Here is a 19,985-nt window from a genome sequence, read left to right on the forward strand (position 1 = left end):
TTGACATGTAAGAAGAAACGACACGACGCAGCATTGCAATTAGACTTATAGCATCTATAAAATGGCTTTACCTTGTATCAATACTATAAAAACATAAATGTACTTCTTAATGTTGTGCCTTCCTAATCATCCAATCAGGCACAACACCATAGCGGCTAATAATAATGATTCACTTCGCTCAATTTCTGGGTGCAAGTCTTTCAATTGGCTACCGCTGAGGCGGCTTTTGTGTCCCTAATGTACCCCATCTTCTGTATCCCCTGTTGTCCATATGGGAAAGGAGACCTAAGGGTTTTACTGGCCATCGAGACGCTCCCACACAGCCACCTCAATATTTTAATGTTAGTTATGACGATATGGATATGAGATCAACGCAACACACAGCCCCCGAGCGGAGAAAATTTCCTACCCGGCCGGGAATCAAATCGGGGCCCTAACGTCTACCAGTCCGTAGCCCTGACCAGCGCAGCAACCGAGCTGGACGGACCTGCCGTTAAACGTGGAATCTGCACCACGTGTCGTTTCTGGTGACTTCTCACTTCGTAGGGAGGTGATGGCTAAGTTAAAAGCAGACTGAAAATTTCCGTGGTCCGGCCGGGATTCCATCCTGTGACCAAGTGGTTTGTAGACACTGCCTTTAACGCAAGACAATGACAAGAGGCTGAGAGCAGAGTAGAGGGAGCTGCCATCCCCCCATATAGCCCAGACTGTCTCTCTCCAAACACGATTTAGATGACTAGCTTCTCACACTATATTCTTCAACCTGTTTTACTGCTTTTTGTGCTCTTCTTTTTCTTTATGTATCTTAATTTCCGAAATCAAATTTCTTCGTGTTTAAATAAAAAAAAGGAATGAAAAGTCCTTTCTTCTGGAGTGTAGTATTCTTTCTGGTCCGGTAATTACCATTAGCACTTGTAATATATCATATAGAGCTTGTGTCATTCGTGATGTTTTTTCTCATTGTAAGCCATCATGTAGCATTCCATATACACAACTACATCTACATAATTATTATGCAGTTTGTAGTTAAGTGCCTGACAGAGAGTTCATGAAACCATCTTTAAGTTATTTCTCTGCCGTTCCATTCTCGAACAGCGCGCAGGAAAAGCCAACACTTAAATCTTTCCATGCGAGCTCTGAGTTCTCTTATTTTATTATGATGATCATTCCCCCCTCTGTAATTGGGCGCCTCAAAATATTTTCACACTCTGAGGAGAAATATGGTGATTGAAATTTCGTGAGAGGATCCCGCCGCAGTGACAACGGCCTTTGTGTTAATTTTTGTTCAAAAAATGGTTCAAATGGCTCTGAGCACTATGGGTCTTAACATCGCAGGTCATCAGTCCCCTAGAACTTTGAACTACTTAAACCTAACTAACCTAAGGACATCACACACATCCATGGCCGAGGCAGGATTCGAACCTGCGACCGTAGCAGTCTCGCGGTTCAGAACTGAAGTGCCTAGAACCGCTCGGCCACCACGGCCGGCCCATCGATCCTATCTGGTGCGGGTCCCACACCGCACAGCAATACTCCAGAGGACGCACAAGCGTAGTGTAGGCATTCTCTTATGTAGACCTGTTGCAATTTTTCATTGTTCTGCGAATGTTAATCGTAATCTTCGGTTTGTTTTACCCACAACGTTATGTATGTGATCGCTCCAACCTAAGTCATTCGTAATTGTAATCTATAACTATATAGCTACATGTTTGCTTTTTCGTGTAACCGAAATTCAGCGGATTCCGTGGTCCTTATGTGGTTAACTCCACACTTTTCGATATTTACAGTCATTAATTGCCAATTTTCGCACTATACAGTTGTCTTAAACGTCTTGCAATTTCTTTTGATCATCTGATGGCTTTATAAGATGATAGACGACAAATCATCTGCAGACAGTGTGAGAGAGCTACTCAGATTGTCTCTAAAATCGTTTATGTGGATCAGGCACAGCACAGGGCATGTAGCTCTGCCTTGGTGAATGTCATACATTACTTCTGTTTCAATTGAGGACTTTCCGTCAATTACTGCAAAATGTGACACTTCTGACAAGAAATCACGAATCCAGTCAGTCAACTGAGTCCATAAGTACAAAATTCGATTAGAAGTTGCTTGTGAGGTATGGTGTAAATGGCCTTCGGGAAATCTAAAATTATGGAATCAATTTGATATCCCCTGTCAACAACATTCATTACTTCGAGAGAATAAACAGCAAGATGTATTTCAAAAGAACGATATTTTCTGAATTCGTATCGGCTGTTTGTCAATAAAGTGTTTCTTCGAGGTAATTCGTAATGTCCGAGCATAGTGTATGTTCCAAAATCCTTCTACAAATCGACGTCAGCAATAAGGGTACGTAATTCAGGGAATTACTAGTATTTCCTTTCCTGGATATTGGTATGACTTGTGCACCGTTCCAGTTTTTAAGTACGGATACTTCATCAAGCAGTGGGTTTTGTATGATCACTAAACATGGCGCTATTGTATAGGCATACTCTGATAAAAGCCTGACTGTTATACAGTCGAGGCCGGAAGCCTTGCCTTTATTATGTGATTTAAGTTGCTTTACCGCACCGACGATGTCTACGTCGAAGTTATTCGCGTTGGCAATTGTTCTTGGTTCGAATACTGCAATAGTTTCTTCGTCCTCTTTGGTGAAGGAATTTCGGAAAATGATGTTTATTAACTCTGGTTTAGTGGCACTGTCATCAGGAACACCACCATTGATATCCTGCAGTGAAAATACTGATTGTGTCTTTCCACTGGTATGCTTTGCATTCGACAAGAATCTCCTCGGATGTTCTGCTAGATTTCGAGACAGAGTTCTTTGTGGAAAGTATTGGAAGCATCTCGCATTGAAATTCACCCTACATTTCGTTCTTCTGTAAAACTAACCCAATCTTGAAACTTCCTGGCAGATAAAAACTCAGTGTCGGGCCGAGTTTTAATCTGACAGTAAGTTTCATATCAGCGCACACTCCGGTGCCGAGTGAGAATTTCATTCTATCCCAATCTTAATGGTTTTGCTTTCAGTTAAATTTCACTTGTTCTTTCCGTTACTTCTCCAACAGGGTTGTGGCATCTTTTGTATACCATGGAGGATCTAAACCGCATGCTATTAATTTATTTGGTATATGTCTCTCAACAGCCGTCGACATTATTTCTTTGAATTTAAAACACATGTGGTCTTCGTTTACATATTCAGATTGGAAGGTGTACTGTCTCTTAGGGGGCCACAAGCGAATTTTTATCTCCTTTAAAAAAAAGATATATGAGATATTTCTATTTATTTTTAATGGGTGTGAATGTTATGGTCGGCCGGAGTGGCCGAGCGGTCTAGGCGATTTAGTTTGGAACCGCGCTGCCGCTACGGTCGCGGTTCGAATCCTGCCTCGGGCATGGTTGTGTGTGATGTTCTGAGGTTAGTTAGGTTTAATTAGTTCTAAGTTCTATGGGACTGATGACCTCAGCAGTTAAGTCCCATAGTGTTCACGGCCATTTTTTTATGTTATGGTATTCTGTCTTGCCACAACAGCCTGTGGTCACTAATCCCTGTATCCTTCACGATGCTCCCTATTTCGTTAGGATTATTTGTTACTAAGACGCCAAGTTTGTTTTCGCAAGAATTTCACTTCGAATGGGCTCCTGAAGTAATCGTTCAATATAGTTTTCTGAGAACGCTTTCAGGACGATTTCGGATAATGTTTTATCTTACCTCCGACTTTAAACATGCATTTCCGTCAACATCTAGATTGAAGTCTCCACCAACTATGACTGTGTGAGTGGGGCGTACTTATTTGACGTGAGGCTCAAGTTTTATTTGCACTGTTCAGTAACTGTAAATCTGAGCTGAGGGGTCAATATAAGGAACGAGTTATTGATTTATTCCGTTTGTCAGGTATAATCTCAATCCAATAAACGGGTCTATCTATTTGGATTTCACTACAAGGTAAACTATTTGCGACAGCAATAAGCCGTTCATCACCAATTGTATTTCATCTATTCTTTCTGAACACGGTTATGTCCTTTGTAAAAATTCCGGCTGAACGTATTTCCAGTTTTTGCCATCTTTCCGTACTATAATGGTTTGAGCTTCAGTGCTTCCTATTAGCGCTTGGAGCTCTGGTTCTTTTCCAGCACTGCTGCGACTATTTACAATTACAATAACTATATTTTCTAGGTCTACGTTTCTGTGTTTGTCGTGCAGCTTTTAGTGTGACGCCCTTTCTGTAGTTTCCTGAGATCCTGTTACCTAAAGAACACCCCAGCTCCTCCACAGCCTGCAGTATAAATGTAGCAGCTTCTTGTGTCCAATAGACCCGTAACCTTTTAAGCGAAACTCAGAAACCCACTACCCCACGGCGAGGAATCTGCAAACCGCATGGTCGCAGACCCGTCTGAGCCTCTGATTCAAAACCTTCACTCAACTTTGTACCAAATTATAACGTGTTGTGTACACACGCTTCTTCACTACGCGATCAGAAGTATCCGGACACCCCAAAAAACATATGTTTTTCATATTAGGAGCATTGCGGTGCCACCTATTGTCAGGTACTCCATATCAGCGACTGCAGTAGTCATTAGACATCGTGAGAGAGCAGAATGGATCGCTCCGCAGAACTCACGGACTTCGAACGTGGTCAGGTTGTTGGGTCATACATCTGTGAGCGAGATTTCCACGCTCCTAAACAAAGCTAGGTCCACTGTTTCCGATGTGATAGTGAGGTGGAAACGTGAATGGACATGCAGAGCACAAAAGCGTACAGATTGACCTCGTCTGTTGACTGACAGACACCGCTGACTGTTGAAGAGGGTTGTAATGAGTAACAGGCAGACATCTGTCAAATTCATCACACAGGAATTCCAAACTGCATCAGGAGCCACTGCAAGTACTATGACAGCAGGCGGGAGGTGAGAAAACTTGTATTTCAGAGTCGTGCGGCTGCTCATATGCCACGTATCACGCCGGTAAATTCCAACGGCGCCTCGCTTGGTGTAATGAGCGTAAACATTGGACGACTGAACAGTGGAAAAACTTTGTGTGGAGTGATGAATCACGGTACACAATATGGCGATGAGATGGCAGGGTGTGGGTACGGTGAATGCCCGGTGAACGTCATCTGCCAGCGTGTGTAGTGGCAACAGTAAAATTCAGAGGCGGTGGTGTTACGGTGTGGCCGTGTTTTAAATGAAGTGGGCTACCACACTTTGTTGTTTTGCGTGGCACTATCACAGCATGGGCTTACATTGATGTTTTAAGCACCTTCTTGCTTCCCGCTGTTGAAGAGCAATTCGGGGATGACGATAGCATCTTTCAACACGATCGAGCACCTGTTCGTAATGCACGGCCTGTTGCGGAGTGGCTACGCGACAATAACATCCCTGTAATGGACTGGCCTGCACAGAGCACTGCACTGAATCCTATAGAACACTTATGGGAGGTTTTGGAAGGCCGACTTCGTGCGAGGCCTCACCGACAGACATTGATACATCTCCTCAGTGCAGCATTCCCTGAAGAATGGAATACTAAGAAACCTTCCGGCACCTGATTGAACGTATCGTGCGAGGAAGCTAAGAGTGGCCCAACATCATATTGAATTACAGCATTACCGATGGAGGACGTTACCAGCTTGTAAGTCATTTTCAGCCAGGCTTCCGGATACTTTTGATGAAATATTGTACACTCCTGGAAATGGAAAAAAAAACACATTAACACCGGTGTGTCAGACCCACCATATTTGCTCCGGACACTGCGAGAGGGCTGTACAAGCAATGATCACACGCACGGCACAGCGGACACACCAGGAACCGCGGTGTTGGCCGTCGAATGGCGCTAGCTGCGCAGCATTTGTGCACCGCCGCCGTCAGTGTCAGCCAGTTTGCCGTGGCATACGGAGCTCCATCGCAGTCTTTAACACTGGTAGCATGCCGCAACAGCGTGGACGTGAACCGTATGTGCAGTTGACGGACTTTGAGCGAGGGCGTATAGTGGGCATGCGGGAGGCCGGGTGGACGTACCGCCGAATTGCTCAACACGTGGGGCGTGAGGTCGCCACAGTACATCGATGTTGTCGCCAGTGGTCGGCGGAAGGTGCACGTGCCCGTCGACCTGGGACCGGACCGCAGCGACGCAAGGATGCACGCCAAGACCGTAGGATTCTACACAGTGCCATAGGTGATCGCACCGCCACTTCCCAACAAATTAGGGACACTGTTGCTCCTGGGGTATCAGCGAGGACCATTCGAAACCGTCTGCATGAAGCTGGGCTACGGTCCCGCACACCGTTAGGCCGTCTTCCGCTCACGCCCCAACATCGTGCAGCCCGCCTCCAGTGGTGTCGCGACAGGCGTGAATGGAGGGACGAATGGAGACGTGTCGTCTTCAGCGATGAGAGTCGCTTCTGCCTTGGTGCCAATGATGGTCGTATGCGTGTTTGGCGCCGTGCAGGTGGGCGTCACAATCAGGACTGCATACGACCGAGGCACACAGGGCCAACACCCGGCATCATGGTGTGGGGAGCGATCTCCTACACTGGCCGTACACCTCTGGTGATCGTTGAGGGGACACTGAATAGTGCACGGTACATCCAAACCGTCATCGAACCCATCGTTCTACCATTCCTAGACCGGCAAGGGAACTTGCTGTTCCAACAGGACAATGCACGTCCGCATGTATCCCGTGCCACCCAACGTGCTCTAGAAGGTGTAAGTCAACTACCCTGGCCAGCAAGATCTGCGGATCTGTCCCCCATTGAGCATGTTTGGGACTGGATGAAGCGTCGTCTCACGCGGTCTGCACGTCCAGCACGAACGCTGGTCCAACTGAGGCGCCAGGTGGAAATGGCATGGCAAGCCGTTCCACAGGACTACATCCAGCATCTCTACGATCGTCTCCATGGGAGAATAGCAGCCTGCATTGCTGCGAAAGGTGGATATACACTGTACTAGTGCCGACATTTTGCATGCTCTGTTGCCTGTGTCTATGTGCCTGTGGTTCTGTCAGTGTGATCATGTGATGTATCTGACTCCAGGAATGTGTCAATAAAGTTTCCCCTTTCTGGGACAATGAATTCACGGTGTTCATATTTCAATTTACAGGAGTTTATCTACAAGGGAATTAATCGAGAGTTCATATGCTCATTTTTATTATCTGTTCTCGAAAGAACAGATACCATTGATAGTTAAAGGCTACCCAGTCGTTGACCTCCGTCTGTGCGAATGCACACAGGTTGCCCGAACTCTTACGGGAATCGTCACCTTAGTGTGCGCGAGTAATGAGTGGATGGACAAATATTTATCAGGTACTTTACGTATGTAGATTGTGGACAGTTGGGTATGTGGGTCTCATGGGAAGCGTGCAAGGGATAAGTCCCTGCAGTCACGCTATTCATGTGGTTCCTCGGTGGCTCAGATGGATAGAGCGTCTGCCATGTAAGCAGGAGGTCCCGGATTCGAGTCCCGTTCGGGGCACACATTTTCAGCTGCTTGCATCGATGTGTATCAACAACACCTGTCGGCAGCTGAGGGTTTCAATTAATTACCATTTAATTAGCTTGTAGTTGAATGATGACAAATGTGTTAATGCAAGTGTCATTCCCAATGAATGCCTTTGAGGAGAATTTAAACCATTTTACAGCATTTCCTAATACACTATAATACTCTAAATTAATTCAAAGAATTTTGTTATTTACGAAGTGAAACCCCTTTAGTGAATCAGGATATACCCTTAACCTCTCATTTATTGTCTGATGAATGAATTAAATTCTAGCTGTACATGTACATAGCCTTTACAATATTGAAAACCTCTAGAAATCCAAATTTTGACTTTAAAAGTATATAACTGAAGCCAGATGGTTAAGTATCAGTGTTTTTATTTACTTTTCTAATATTTTCTATGATGCTGCCAACAGTGAACATATTCAGAATTTTGACGATGTCTATTTTTTCCTTACAATCAGGTTTCACATCATAATGACTTTAAGTGACAAAAACAAGCTATACAAATAGAGCGAATGAAATAAACGAAAGAGAATTCAAAGTTATAAAAATGAGACAGATGGGAAGTGTCAAATAGCAGTATATGTCTGGTTGGAGGGTAAATGCAGAGCTGTTTGAGATGGCATGACTATGGGAAAGGTATTAAGTCACATTCACTAAAATTAAAGAAACCTTTGGAGTAAATGAAGCAACTGTCTGAATATGAATAGGCCAGATGGCAAGTCAGTACTAAGCGAAGAAGAAAAGGATGAAAAGTGCAAGTTATATATGGAAGGGCTACACAAAGGAAAAGACTTCAAGATATTATTATGGAAATGGAAGAGTAAGTGGATGATGGAAGGTATGATAATCCAAGAAGAATTTCACAGGGTACAGGAAGTCCTAAGTCAGAATGAGGTACTTGGAGTAGACGATGTTCTCTTCGAATTACTGAGATTCTTGAGAGAAACAACAGTCGTACAGCTATTTCACCTCTATTTCATTTTACAAGACATATCAGACGGACGAAATGTCCTCAGACCTCAAGAAAAATGTAATAAAACTTTTATCCATTATTGGTGTGCAGCACTGCGGGTGTGAAGAGTAAATATTTCCAGAAATAACAACAATCTGTTGCCTTTTGCGATGCTTCAGTTTTTATCGACCGGTTTCGAAACATCTAACGACTTATCATCAGATGGTACTAACATTTAATGAATATATGGGGAATTGTGGGGTCGTGTAGCTTTGACAAGATAGAAAACGAAACAATTCAACACTGAATGTGACGAGAATTATTTACAACATAAGATCTACTTGAAGGATTACAGCTAACAGCAAACCTAGGTTTATCCCCGGTGCACGCATTGCTCTGAATTCATGTTGTTTTCCAGTTCCATTACAACTAAGATCCACACAAGGTTTTGTCACAGACAGCAACTCCCCCTTGCTTTACAGAATGTAAACAAACCAAAGAGCGTGACTGAAATTAGTGTTCAAAGAATTTGTATTGAGGCAGATATTTTCTTTGGTCAACGTTCATACTTCTAAAATTGCACACTGGCGACACTAAATACATATGGTTTTATATTATATTCTATTATGAAAGTGACAGTAGTTCATTGTTGTAGAATTAACATGTTCTATTTACAAAGTTTATGAAGCTAAGAGTTCAGGATTATATTTAGTCTATAATGTTAGAAATGAAATTATGTTAGAGATAATTAGTTTTGATTGTGACACAGTGATTATTGAATATGAACTAAATAGCAGAGCTTAGCAAGTCGATGGATTGATTTAATGACAACGTTACGTAACGTGGGCATTTGAGATGGTGATATACAGGGGACAGAGTGTGTGTGTGTTCATGTTTGTTTGTGTGGAAAAAAGAGACAGTGATGAGTAGGTGGTCTGCTGAGAAAGGGGTGTTGTGAGGAGGTAAAGGTGAAGGAGTTAATGGGGGATGGGGGTTGTAAGGATGGAGATGTGTGTGTGTATTTGTGTAATAAGTATGTAAGTTCAGAGCAACTGTATAGTTTTTCATGGTTAAAAGATTCTTCAAAATCTGAAAAAATATGTTACTTGTGAAATAATTTTTATCATTTAAAATGGTGAGGGATGAGTTATTATTATGGGTGAAAATCTCTGATTATTCCAGTAGGCCCATCTTTATTTCTTCGACTATAGTGTACAGAATATGGAGGTTAGCTACTCTGTCCATAATTAAAAATCTATTTTGATCTTAAATTAAATTTTCCCTCAGCCATTGAAGTCTCTAATTTGTCTATGATAAAGTTTGAAGCTGAAGAAGTGAATTAAAATTTGTGTTGTGGCCAGGACTCGAACCCAGGTCTTCTTACTTTCTAGGAACATCATATGTAGTACAGCAGTGCTGGTGTGCTATACCAATTTTGGAGAGACCTTGTAATAGTGTCAATTTAAGGGACGATGTGAACTGAAGTTTGTGTTGGGGAGGGATTAGACTTGGGTAGTTCGTGCAGCTATGTTGACCATAATGCTGTAGTGGTGTAATGGTCAGCATATATGCCCAGTAAGCAAGAAGACTCGGATTCGAGTCCTGGCCGCAGCACAAACTTTAATTCACTTCTTCAGATTCCAACATTATCGTAAAACTATTGTGAGTTATCTGGGCAGCAAAATAAGATTTATTTAGAACTTTTAAACTGTGCTAAGTTTTAGTTTTTATATCTGTAACCGAAAATCTATTTTGATGTAGGTAGGCAGCAGAATAGGATTTATCCAGAATTTTAGAAAATATTGTGTCATTGTGCTAAATTGTTTTCATAGTTCACCTACTTAGAAGCAGGAGAAGCTGTCATAATTAATTTATATACATATCAGTTTTATAAAAAGTTGGGTTGGCTTTTTCAGTCTTATGAACTATTTTTGTTTTGTATTTTGTTGTTTGTATAGAAAGCTACACATATAATAAGCTATGATGTTTAGTTTAGAATCATTTTGTAAAATAAACAGGTGAAACGTAATTCCAGTACTGACATTATAGATGAAATCATCGTGAACTGTTACCCTGATAGATGCTGTGAATAACACATGTTAATTTGGTAATAATGAAAACATATTAGTTTTGTAATAACGAATGTCATATTAATCCATATATGTATTTTTACTGTCATCAACGTGCAATTTTAGAAAATGTGCATGTTGAGCAAAGAAAACAGCGCCCCAACACAACCTCTTTGAGCACTAACTTTAAGCACGCTCTTTTGTTTGTTTACATTTTGTAATGCATGTTAAGTTGCTGCATGCGGCAAAGTTTTTTATGCGCTTAGAATTAACGGAACTGGAAAAAGGTATATTATGTTTTGCAGAGTAATGCATGCAAAATGGTTCAAATGGCTCTGAGCACTGTGCGACTTAACTTCTAAGGTCATCAGTCGCCTATAACGTAGAACTAATTAAACCTAACTTACATAAGGACATCACAGACATCCATACCCGAGGCAGGATTCGAACCTGCTTCCGTAGCGTAATGAATGCAGCACGAATAAACCCATGGTTGTGAATAACTCTAAGTAATGTCTTTACATCGACATTATAAATAATTTTCGACACATTCAGTGCTTGCTTGTTTCGTTTTTTTTACCTTGCCACAGCTACACGAACCACACAGTGCTCCAAATACTCGTTATTAGTGTGTATCATCTGATGAGGAGTTTCTAGGTAATTCGAAATCGATCATGGTAAATAACTAAAAACTGAAGCCTTATAAAAGACACTGTGTTACAGTTATTCCTGGGAATCAGTGTGTGAAGTCCTAACCCAGAAGACAGTTAAATATGCTGAAGTTATTTGTAACACCTTATCTCAAATATTTCGTGGGATCATTTACTGAACCTGATAACCCCTTCTTTTCAGCAACACATATAAGATACATGTTAAAATGATCTGAAACGCCGAGTACATCTGTAATCACTGTAGCATTTGCTATTCCACATTTTCTCTGGTTCTAACAGTCTCTTCCTTCACTATATCTTTTATTTACCTTTTTTAAGTTCTTTTCTGTTCCCATAATGCATTTTATTCGGTTTAGGGATTATTTGCTTCAGTATTTAGCATTGTGCCTAATAAGAGCTATGGGAACAGTGAAGAGATGTTGTTTACGGGTAGATAGTTTCCTGTTTATCTCAGAAGATGTCTTTATTCAGTGATGATCCTGTTTTTGGTAGATTTTAATTTAAGTAGGGTTAATTTTGAGGAAAGCAAGTGTCTTACATTTTTTGTTCATGCCACGAGCACTGTATTCATTATTTCACATAATATAGCTGAGTAGTTTCCTAAAATACGCCAGTTTTAGGTTATTTAGTACCCTACTGAACAGAGAAGTAACTTCATTTCATCGTCTAAAAGTTCATTGACTCTCGATTTTGTAATATCTACATCTACTCACATATTTCGCTAGCCACTGTACGATGCATGACTTTTCTGTTTGATTCGCAAATAGAGCGAGGGAAAAACGGCTGCCTACCTGCCTTGGTGCGAGCCCTAATTTCTCTTGTGCTTGTGATTCTTAAGCGAACTGTATGCAGCAGAACCGTTCTGCAGTCAGCTTTAAACGCTGGTTCCCTAAATTTTATCAAGGATTCAGGAAAAACAGGATCACAATAGATGCTCTTTTCTCTTTAAGACAGATAATGGAGAAATCCGTAGTGTTTAATAACCCAGTCTACTTGTGCTTCGTTCGCTTGTCAAAAGCCTTTGTTAGGATAGGAAAAAAGGATATAACTCAGACCGTAAAAGACAAGGGATTACCAATTGGTTTAGCGAAAATCATAAGAGATTGAAATAGAGATAATAAAACTAGAATTAAAACACACAAAGGATACACAGATGAATTATACCACATGAAGGAATTATACAAGAAGACTAATTAAGCCCATTCCTGTTCAACTTTATAATGGACCACATCAATGATGATGTAAGAAAGAGACTGGGATACAAAATGGGAAATAAAGTGGTAAATATTATACGTCATGTTGATCATGCTTTACTGATAGCAAATAATGAGAATAATTTACAGACGTTCCTTCATAAATTTAATAATAATCCTAAGATATGTAACATGGAAATGTCATCTAAAATAACTAAGAATATGGTAATGTCTAAAGCAGCTGTACGATGTCAATTAGAAACAGATGGTATGTCAACTGAACAAGTGAGCAGCTTTAATTGCCTGGGGACTGCTATCACCAGCTATGGAGACTTAACCATCGAAGTGAAATATCAAGTGAATGGCAGTAATGACAGCCGGATGCCTGCAAAATACAGTACGGAGAAACAAGTGTATGACAAGTGAGGGGAAAAACAAATATGTATAAAAAATGATGTGTCCTGCTTTGACATATTCGGCAGAAACGAAACAGATAAAACAAAAGTTAATGGCAATGTAAATGAAGGTACTAAGACAGATTCAAGGAGTATCCATGTGGGGCAAACGAACAAATGTATCGTTAAGAGGACAGTGTGGCGTACAAAATATAAATTAATGGATGACAACAGGATAAGAAAAGAGAAATATTACGTGGAAAGGATGGACCTTTCAACACAAGTTACATTTGTAAACGTGGGCGACTGCTAAGGAAACGACTACCCAGACAACCACCCTAGAGATGGGACAGGAGCAACATAGTCAGAAGAAGAAGAAGAAGAAAAAGAAGAAGAAGAAGTGATCCGGGGAAAGGAACGTCGTCGTCCCTCCAGGGATTCCCACTTGAGTTCACGAAGCATCTCCCCAATTCTCGCGTGTTGGTGGAACCTACGATCAACAAATCTAGTAGCACTCATCTCAACTGCCTCGATGTCTTTCTATACTCAGACCTGGTAGCGATCCCAAACACTCGGGCACTACTAAAGGATGAGTCACTTTAGTGTTTTACACGCTGTCACATTTACTCATAAACCACATCCTCCTAAAATTCTGCCAATAAACCGAAGTCTACCAATCACCGTGTACCATTACAGCTGTCAAGAGGGTATGCCTGCCCTAAGCTGGAAAGACGAGTAGTGACTTTGTTCAGTTCTAGGATGCTAAAAGTCGACTACACCGGTTAATTTGAGAGTTATTTTGCAAGATTTCTCATGTTCATCTAGTCGGTTACAGGCTCTAGGTTACAGTGTACGTACCCAAGTGAAAACATATAGTTTTAAGAATACATTTTGTTCAGTTTTTAGTTATACCAGTCAACATCATTAAACAGAAAGCATAAATCCATTAACTTGATCAGATATTTTTTGTAAACAAAGAAGGTGTTACAGATGAAATCAAATCTAATAAGCCTTTATTCAATGTATACAGCTTGGTCATCCATTTCGAGGAACATTATTTTTCTTGACATCCAATACGATGTTATCCACGGTTCTGATTTTTTTCCGTTTCATAATTTTAATTTTCGCTTCACATCTCATAAGGAGGGTGTAAATAAATATTTTATAAAAATTTTCAAGCTTTATCTAATAGATCGTTTAGTACGCTGGATTTTATCATATGAAGATGAAATTTTAGATAGCTGAATCAAAACGATGGCAATCACATTCATACTAATAACATAAGAAGGTATACTATGTATATAGAACTAAATATGCTTACCGTTGCGATAAAGTATTAATCTACCTTTAAAATACTAATTGGGTAAATACAACTATTTGAGGTACAAAAACGTTTTTATAATTCTTGATAAATTTAATTACTGGTGCGTGTTTTCAAACTCATCGAATCAGTTACATAAAAAATGGCAAATTAAGAGTTTCACTCCTGTAGGAAGAACTTCTGCGGACACCCATGGTTGGAAGAATCTCATACCAACTGATGTAAGAGCGTCTTCTTACAGGACACGGCTCTTATCCAACCTTACAAAAGAACATCGTTCCGACTGTGAGATGCGTACTAGTCCACGGATGTCGCTGTATCATGTTGTTGATTGTTGTCCAGTATATCAGTACCTACCCCATTGAGTCTTCCAGTAGAGACAACGTGGAGAGAACCTATGTTACAGTACAAAGATAATATATAAAAAAGCCATATAGCGGTTTGAAATTGTTAGCACTAAAATAATAACATAACGGCTGAAACTGTTAGGGCAAAAATTGTTGCTGCAAATGGAACTGCCATTCAATAAAATTGTGTGCAGTATTGTCAGATTGTGTAAGCATAATTTGCGAAAGTGGTAACCACTGAATGAATTACCTAGTGTTTAAATCGTACAATATTCTGCTCTGTCCTCCTCATCACATAACGCTGAATTAGTTTCTGACTTAACAAACAGCCTGCGTTATACCAACAATTTCTTATATTAAGGTCTCTGCCATTCTAGATGAAGGCGGTTATACAGACAGCCACTGTGGTTCACCTCTCACACAGAATTTTGGGATCCTTATGAATTCAGTCGCCGATGGGGTCCATACTTAGTGACTTAGAAAAGACGCCTCTTAACCATCTACAAACATAGAAATTTCATTATTTATGTCTACTGCAACAGTACTAAAATGGTAGTCTCACAAATAGGAACAGCAGACTCTGGGTTGATTGTCAGTTACGAGGCTGACGCGTTACCGAGAGACAAAAGGAAATAGCTATAGATTCTTCTTGTTACTCCATCTGATGGGATTTTTCCAAGGTAGTTAATTTACCACATGTAAATGTAACGTAGATTTCGTTATTGTATTTAGTTTCATAAGTTTCTTGCAAATGCAAAAATTGTTGATTTATCTCCATTGAGTAATAAAATCTGAAAATACTTCAGGCGTTGACTTTCGTTTTCTAGAAAGTGGGGCGGTTTGGCTGAAAAAAATCCAATACAGTCTCCAACTGAACATTTTAGTTGTCCTGTTTACGTTTCACCCAAAACATTACGAGTAAAAGCGTGCTCGAGTAATTGTGTTGTAAAGAAATTATATGAAACAGAGCTTTATTATTCTCGCCGCCGTGATAGAGGAACGGAAACACCAACTACTATTTTATAGGAAACAGCGATTTATTTACATATCAGACTTTGTTACACAGAAAGTGTAGAATAACAGAAACATTCACCAAAACGGAATGAATAGTTTGTACAAAGGGGTTTAACCAAGAATAGCCTTGCCGTATCCCAATCCGCCATATCCGTATCCTCCATACGCCAGTGCGGGTCCAGCAATGGCAGCCCTAGCAATGGGGGCGGCGTAGGCGACTCTGGCGACGGGGGCAGCAGCGATGGCGGGGGCGGCGTAGGCTGCCCTAGCAATGGGGGCGGCGGCAATGGCTGGGGCAGGGTAGGCTGCTCTAGCATAACCGTAGCCGAGGCCGCCGCCGTACGCCAGCGCTGGGGCGGCGGCGATGGCGGGGGCGGCAGCGATCGCCGGGGCCGCGGCGATGGCGGGGGCGGCGACGGCCACACGGGCGGGGGCGGCGGCAACGGCGGGGTGGGCGCCGGCCTCCTTGTGCACGACGGCGTTGAAGCCGTTGACGGGGTCGGCGGTGTAGTCGACGGTACGGATGGAGCCGTCGGGCTCGGCCAGGCTGTAGCTGCCCTGGACGACGTCTCCGCTGCGGCTCTCGTGCTGGCTCTTGGAGTCGCCCGTCAGCGCGTCCTGGACGTTGTAGGCGAAGCTGTACTCTGGGTGCGGGTCGTACTCGGCAGCGACGGCGGCGGGGGCGGCGGCGGCCACGGCCACGGGGGCGGCGCGGATGGCGGGGGCGGCGGCGATCGCTGGGGCGTAAGCTCGGGCGAGAGGGGCGGCAGCGATAGCTGGGGCATATGCCCTTGCGATGGGGGCGGCGGCGATAGCGGGGGCGTAGGCCCTAGCGATGGGGGCGGCGGGGGCGAGGACTGCAGGTGCTCCTAGGTAACCGGCATGGGCCAGCGACAGAGCCGCCACGAATATTATCACCTGTTGATGAGCAAAGAGCACAACATATAGACTAGTATAGGCTAGAGATTATACGCATTAAACATTGCTAACGGCGGATTAAGCATCATATAAGAATAGGCTACCAAGACCGTTGTTGATGATATTAAGAAAATCTTGTATTTTGGTACTGCGTCATTGTTTCCACAATCTCCGGATACATTATTTCGATCTTTATGCCGTGGCCATTTCACCTGGAGCTGCCCGGAATGTGCTGTCAGCTTCCGGAAAAAGGCACCACTAAAATGGCCGAAACTACGGATGCGTGGGTTACGGAAGGACTGACGCTGTACCAAAACCGCGCGGTATTACAATATATTTTCACACAGAATTAATGTATTGTCTAAAAAAAGGCTCAAAATTAAATGATGTCATATGCAGTGTATTTTCTTCTAACATATTCTTGCTTTGTTAAATTGTCACACATCATTTTCTTTCACCCAGTTCAAGGCGGGGTGATACGATTCAAGATGTCAAGATACGATTCAGATACCTTTTGAGATTCCACTGCTTTCAGTTATGCTGAAATGAAGGCTCTTCTATCATATAAATTGACTGAAGTTCAAGAAAATGTTACTGTAAATGTACGTAGTCATTTCCTGTCTAGATAACGCCGACGGTTTACAGTTAAGAAAAAGCTAACATATTAGAGCTAGACTAATGATACTATGCTCATAAAGCCACATTGCGAAAAATAATGAAACACTGTCAGCTCTCTGCCGTGTTACATACACCGTTTTTAGAATAAATGCGGAGCCAACCAGAATCTCGGCTACGTCAAGATGAGCAGAGCGAAGTACTAGCTAAATATATCGGTTAGGAAATCAATAGTAGTTTAGCTAACGAGGTCAACACAGTAACCGTCTCAAATATTTTTAAACATTATGGGAATGCTGATTCATGCTTTCTAGGACTGGATTTGGGACATGCGACTGCTCAATGCGGCAGGGATCATTTGAACAAATTTCGACACTTGAATTAAGGGCTCGAAATTCGTTGCGAACTGTGAGTGATATACCACACAAAACCTCTGCCCCCCCCCCTTCCCCCACCCTTCCCCATCCCAACTATGGTGGTAACTCCTCAAATCTTTTATCTCATTTAAGTTCAAGAATTGGTGTTTAATCTTCAATAGAGAGCTTCAGAAATTTTGTTCCATCAATGGAACGGTGCATTTGTAACGGGCTTGTTAATTCAGAACGAGTTTGCTCGGAATATGGGTAACTTTCTTGCCCCGATTTCTGGAACATAAATATGATTTTTTTCTGAAAAACAGTTGTGCCTGTATAAAGCACCAATAATAGCGACAGATTCTAATAAGCCCATAAATGAGAGTAAGAAAAAGGATATTAGACCAAATAGAGGTGTTATACAGACAATCGATTCTCCAATGCTCGCTTTTGGTGTAAAATAATGGGGATGTTGCTAAGGGTGCTACCTTACAGCGGCATGTGAAGTACCTAAGTAGGTGTATACGGCAGTTGAAATGTGGAAAGTCTGTGAAGGGCGTTCCTATAAAAAAGCTCTTTCTGTACTAGTCAATATATAAATTAGCTACTGCGAAACACGTTGGCTGGACCGCGTGTTCTTCACACACGATTGGCGTAACGCGTGTGGATCATATGAATATTGGCACCTATTAAAACAGTACCACGGGTCAAGTACAAGAGTGTCCTGAGCCTCACCTTGCAAGCCATGTTGTCCGCTGGTCAGTGCTGGAGGCCGTGTGCGGTGACAGCCGGCGACCGCCGCTTATATACTGGTCCACGGCTCTCGGCGGCAATCTCGTCTGACAGGAACCACTCGATAAGTGCTGCCGCAACCTCAGCACCGGTCCTCCGTACAGCCTAACAGCTCACCGGCACTCCGCATGCACAGATATATCGGTTTCTCTCGTGCGGTATCATCTGCTGCAGTTTACAGATCCCTTCAGACTGGAGCCCTCAAACTCCTTTATTCAGCATGTTATTACTGCTATGCTCGGTGACAAAGACGGAAAATCCTAAACTGCTCTTGCTATTGACAAGTAAGAAGGAAACGACACGTTTAAATGGTTCAACTGGCTCTGAGCACTATGGGACTTAACATGTAAGGTCATCAGTCCCCTAGACTTAGAACTACTTAAACCTAACTAACCTAAGACATCACAAATCTCCATGCTCGAGGAAGGATTCGATCCTACGACCGTAGCAGCTACGCGGTTCCGGATTGAAACACCTAGAAACCATGCAAACCATCTTAAAGATGCCGGGTGGCATCCTGCGATAGATTGTCCCAAGAATCTTGCTGCTTTTGTTGCAAAGCGACAGTGGTTCCTGCAGGCCCTGGAGATCGAGTACGTTCCCGCTTCATCATATCCCATATGCGTTCAATTGGCGAGATATCTGGTCGTATTGCTGGCCAAGGCAGTTGTTGTTGTGTTGGAGCTGACGGATGTGGACGTGCGTTGTCTTGCTGAAAAGTCACCTTCCTTTCGAAGTAATGCAAATAGCTCGGGGAAAAGAACGTTCACCTTTCCTACTACTGTCCTGAAGTGAGCATTCCATTTTATATGACTTTACAACGTTGCCCCGAGATATTTAAAGAACGTGCCTGTACCAGTCAGTACACCCTTAATGCTGTATTCGAACATTACTGTATAGTTTCTCCTGCTGGTCTGCATTAACATACATTTTTTTACAATTAGCGGAAACTGCCATTCATCACAAGGCGCTCACCTTACACATTTATGTACCTGTGTGCAGAAAATAACAGCGGTCCTATCATACTAATGTGGGGCATTTCTGATGATACCCTTGCCTCTGGTGAACATTCGCTGCCGAGGACAACTTAATGGGTTCTATTATATAAATAGTCTTCGAGCCACTCACATTTTGGGAAACTATTCCATATGCTTCTACTATCGTTGAAAGTGTGCAGTGGCGTACCGTGTCATGTGCTCCCCGGAAATCTAGGAACGTGGAATGAGCCTGTTGACCTTCATCAGAAAATGGTAAGCTGAGTTTCTCACGGGCAATGGTTTCTGAACCCTTGCTGATTTGTAGACAGAAGATGTTCCGTCTCGAGGAAATTTATTAATTCTAAGTTAGAATTTATTCGAGGAATATGCCCCAGACGGTTTTTCTACTGTTTTTCATTAGGCCTGTCTATAAAGACCTTACCATTGGCTGTCTCTGCCTCTAATTTGAATGTTTTGTCAAATAGCGCTTCGAAGTGATTTATGAATGAATTACAATTGCCTCCATGTTCATTACGTACATTTATTGTTACAAATGGTTTGTTAATAAATTTTACTCCTCCCGAACATACTTTCAGGTTCCTCTCTGAGCAAGAATTATTCAAGCCTGTGTTCTTAAGCGTATAGGATTCAGCATTAATATGAAAACTCCTCTATTCTTCATTTCTGCTCTACAAACGTTTAACGCTACCCTACATGAATTACCATTTAACAGACCTCTGGTCTCCCAATACTCAAACATGCATATCTCTCAAGGGGACGTACCCACTCCTATTTTGTTGATGTATATAAAAATGATTGTAAAATATGTTTATGATTACTGCCAAAAATTTTCAACAATTAACTGTTTGTC

General features: G+C 42.1%; 1 protein-coding gene across 1 annotated transcript; it reads right to left on the minus strand.

The window, feature by feature from the left end:
- Positions 1 to 15,458: 15,458 nt before the first annotated feature.
- Positions 15,459 to 18,125, minus strand: LOC126334807 (cuticle protein 21-like). The gene is made up of 2 exons (XM_049997441.1): positions 18,081 to 18,125; positions 15,459 to 16,377 (listed from the first exon to the last, which is right to left on the minus strand). Exons 1-2 carry the CDS (start codon positions 18,090 to 18,092, stop codon positions 15,571 to 15,573), a joined length of 819 nt encoding a protein of 272 aa, XP_049853398.1. The 5' UTR covers positions 18,093 to 18,125; the 3' UTR covers positions 15,459 to 15,570.
- Between the last annotated feature and the right edge of the window lie 1,860 nt (positions 18,126 to 19,985).

The sequence above is a fragment of the Schistocerca gregaria genome, chromosome 2, assembly GCF_023897955.1.
Source record: "Schistocerca gregaria isolate iqSchGreg1 chromosome 2, iqSchGreg1.2, whole genome shotgun sequence".
Classification (NCBI taxonomy): domain Eukaryota; kingdom Metazoa; phylum Arthropoda; class Insecta; order Orthoptera; family Acrididae; genus Schistocerca; species Schistocerca gregaria.